Genomic DNA, 3,986 nt, shown 5'->3' on the forward strand with positions numbered 1-3,986 from the left:
GAAGATATTTAAATTTTAAATTGTAATATAAAATTTTTAATTTTTAATTTAAGTAATATAATTTTTTTTTTTATAAATTTTAGTGATTAGTTTTTATGTTATTTATATTATTATGATATTTATTAAATTAAAAAAATTATATTTTTAAAGATTGATAATTTCAAGTAAATAAGCTTTAGGTTATTAAAATATCAATATATATAATTTTAATAGTGGTAATTATGGGTAAGTAGAAAATAATTTTTTTTTTCATAAATATCAAACTAATAAAGAAAAAAATATAATTTTTAATATAACCAATATCTCATAAATAAAAATAATTTAAAAATTAATTAATAAATCTCATAAATAATTTTTTATTACTTAAATTAAAAATTAAAAAATTTTATACAAATTAAAATTTAAGTGTTTTACTATTACAAAATCTTAAAAGTTAGAGTTGCTGTCTATATAATTTGAGGTGTAGGATGGAGATTCAGTCTACATGTGGCTGATGTCCCTCACCACTTGAATCAAATACCAGAGCACATTTGTTGCTTGAGGTTGTGGAAGGTTCATACACATAATAATTATTTTATTGTCTTTTATTACTATAAAGTTTACAACTTGCATTCCATTTTATCTTGTACTGGAAAAACTTAATTTATGAATTTTAATTTGTTTTGTACTTCAAAAAATATTAGAGTAATGAATTTAATTTATTTAATAATGTTACAATTATTTTAAAATTTTTACTAAAAAAATATAATTAATGAATTTATTTCATAGCATATTATTAAATGAGGATACATATTTCTCAATGAGTTTTAGTTTAATTATATTGAAATTATCTCTATAATTGTAAGATTTTGAGTTTAAACTTTAAAGAGAACTTAAAAAGGCATTAGAAATTAAAGGAAAAAATAGCAGAAAGTAAGATAATTAATTAATTTTTTCTAGAATTCCATAGAAATTAGCTGTGGAAGTAGATTAGTGATGAGCAGTTTGACTGTAGATGAAATTTCTATGATCTACTAGTGATGAAATCTATGAATTTCTTGATTTAGTTGGAGATATTAAGACATAAATATAAGAGGGAGAAGAAAAAATGGAGTAGGAAAAGACAGAATTCTTGATATTTTTAACTTATGAACAAAATCCAATTAGATTACCCTCAAAAGTTACAGACAAAATCCTCTGCTAAATACCAAGAGGATTCACCACCATAGCCAATTAGCTGATGAGAAAAGATGACAGGTACAGAACTGTGGGCCCATACCTCAATCCAACTTGTAACATTAAAAAAAAAAAAAAAAAGGAAAGAAGAAGATTATGCAGTATTGGACTAAAAATACTCAGCTACACAAAATATTATACAGGAAAAACAATCAGTTAATAGGAATAGGCTAGTCGGTGAATCACACGATCCCTCAGGATTCCATTGTAAAGAGCCACTCTATTTGCAGGCATTCCTCTGCCTTTAGCATCACCAGCAGCACCACCAATTTTCTTAAACTTTGATGGAGAAGATGAATTCTTGCCAAGAACAATGGTACCGCGCTGCCTCCTGAACTCTTCCCCGTTCCCTCTTGGATCCACCACATCCTCTGCAAAGTGCACCCTTTTCTTCTTCTTCTTACCCTCTTCACACCCCATAAAAAAAAAAAAAAAACCCAGAAACGAAGTTAGCTAGCATGAAAAAAAAAAGAAGTGGAAGTTATATTAAAGTCCAATTTCTCAATTATCAAGAGCAATCATACGTAGAGATGTGTTGGTTTGGCGTACCTGAGGAGATACAGGAGCGTAGAACTTGCCGTGAAGACTCTGGAATTTGGTCAATAGGTAAAAGGGAGGCTGGGAGAGATTTTTGAAGGCGAAGAGCGAGGAGTATTACGGTGCCGGAGACAGCCATGGCAGTGGCCAGAACCAATCCCTGTGAGCAGAGCATAGAGGACATGGTTGATGATGAGGGAGAAGAAGAAGAAAACTGAATAAAGGGTATTCCAAAGGAGAATATGCTTGTGTGGGGTTTTACTATTTACATGGGGCCAGAAGACAACGGATGGATAGATATATAAACAAACAGAGGGGGGTGGGTGCAGTGGAAAATTATATATAAAAAAAAAAAAAAAAAAAGAAGAGATTAAAATGTCAACAAATTCTGGAAATTACTATCCTGGAGCTGGAATAATCAAATGGGGTTTTCTCGTATCAGACAACTGAGTGAAGGAAATTTGGAAATTGAAAGGCAAATTGCTAAACTACAAGTACTAGAGTATGTGATTTTTATGTAAGATGTCATTTAATTATTTGGTTCTTGACAAATGACTCTCTCTGTGTGTCTGGCATTCTTTCCACACGGCATTGAAAGCTTTTGCTTTTGCTGATGTCATTTCTTTGTTGGGTGTGGTCTAGATGGGGTGTGAAATCCACGCTCCGGTCATCGGCAGATCGTAGATGTTTAGGTGTGTGTACCTATTTATTGACCGATCAGAGAGTCGTGCTTTGTTAAAACTTGTGGGTTTGTTAAATGGCAATTATTTTAGGCCATGACAACATTAATTATATGGCTTAATTGAGCCTCATTATACTATTAAATTGTCATTTTCTTTTTATCCTCTAGAATTAATTTTAGGATTTATCAACTAGTTACGTGTAGTTCAGCTAGGAAATTTGAAATGATAATAATATATGTATGTGATTGTTGTCATCCATGGGGTGTCAGAGCAGCATAAAGAGGAAAATGACTTGGGTCCAATGGCATTAGAGCTTGACTTGATCATGCATGCTGCTGCACATGCCTTGAGGTACTACCCTTTATTGTTCTATTTACAGACGTTTGGTCCTAAAGATTTCAGTTAATTTCGATGTCCATGGTTCAGTGAACGTCTTAATTGAGGCAAATCAAAACATTAATAAAAAACCCATAAATAAATTTTAGTTCAATAATATTAAAATTGTCTTCACAACTATAAGGTTTTATCGCATTTTCTCTCTTTTTTTGTTTTTCTATGGAGGCCTAATTCTCTTTATCTGTTGTGATTGTCGGCCTTCTCTTGCCCCATTCAATAGATGGTGGCTTCGTTCTCACATCCAGAGTATAGATTTCCTCTCCAACTTTTGGGTGGAGTTGCAAATAGGTTCCTTTGGTTTTGTTCTGCAAGAATGGGCTTCGTGGTGAGGAATTTGACACTCCTGCTATTTGTTTAAGCAGTTCACCATCTCTATGGCAAGAGTTCTGCTTGGTTGTAATAGATTAGAGCTGTTTAGTGGTTTGTGTGGTAGCCTTGAACTCTCCAGTGTATTTGTAGGTCGATATATTTGAGACAGTCATGGTGCTACTAGTTTGACACCCAGAAGGGCAAAGCCAAAAAATTTGACACCCACAAGGGCAAAGCCAAAAATATTTTTTTTGAGGTGATTATTATTATATATAAAAGTTAATTTAAAAATAATTTACATTCATTGTCCATTATATTATATATTCAAAAATTATTATATAAAGTGCAATTAAACTATAATTTTTTTTAAGAGAGTCACTATTATAAAAATTTATTATATATATGGTGGGAAATATATATTTTAATATTTTACATTATTTTTTAATATAATAAAAAATATAAATTATTTTTAGAGGGGGCCGATAATTAAAGTAAAATGAAAAATTTTCTTCTTTTATATATAACTAGAGCTATATTTTCGCCTTCCCAAATTGTTGAGCTTTGTTTTTCTCTCCTTTTTTCTGTCTTGCGTGCATGGAAAGGCCAGGGACAATGACTTAACAAGGGAGTTTTTCTCCACTTTGTTTAGTCTTCATGGTTTGCTAGTAGAGAATCTCCATCTAGTGCTTCTCTTGGAAAAATGGTGGAAGGAGACGTCGGCGCTGCAAACCGTCCTCTTTGCAATGGTCTCGGATGTCCACTGAGCGGGTCGGATCCACCTAAACTAGGATTTCAACTGTTTTCGGGCTTAGGGCTTGAGTTTATGTTGTTGGGTTTTTGGACAGA

General features: G+C 31.9%; 1 protein-coding gene across 1 annotated transcript; it reads right to left on the minus strand.

Annotated features, from left to right (window-relative positions):
• Positions 1-1,088: 1,088 nt before the first annotated feature.
• LOC110649584 (uncharacterized) lies at positions 1,089-2,435 on the minus strand. The gene is made up of 2 exons (XM_021804203.2): positions 1,765-2,435; positions 1,089-1,622 (listed from the first exon to the last, which is right to left on the minus strand). The coding sequence occupies exons 1-2, from the start codon at positions 1,934-1,936 to the stop codon at positions 1,372-1,374; spliced, it is 423 nt and encodes a 140-aa protein (XP_021659895.2). The 5' UTR covers positions 1,937-2,435; the 3' UTR covers positions 1,089-1,371.
• Between the last annotated feature and the right edge of the window lie 1,551 nt (positions 2,436-3,986).

The sequence above is a fragment of the Hevea brasiliensis genome, chromosome 13 (assembly GCF_030052815.1).
Source record: "Hevea brasiliensis isolate MT/VB/25A 57/8 chromosome 13, ASM3005281v1, whole genome shotgun sequence".
Classification (NCBI taxonomy): domain Eukaryota; kingdom Viridiplantae; phylum Streptophyta; class Magnoliopsida; order Malpighiales; family Euphorbiaceae; genus Hevea; species Hevea brasiliensis.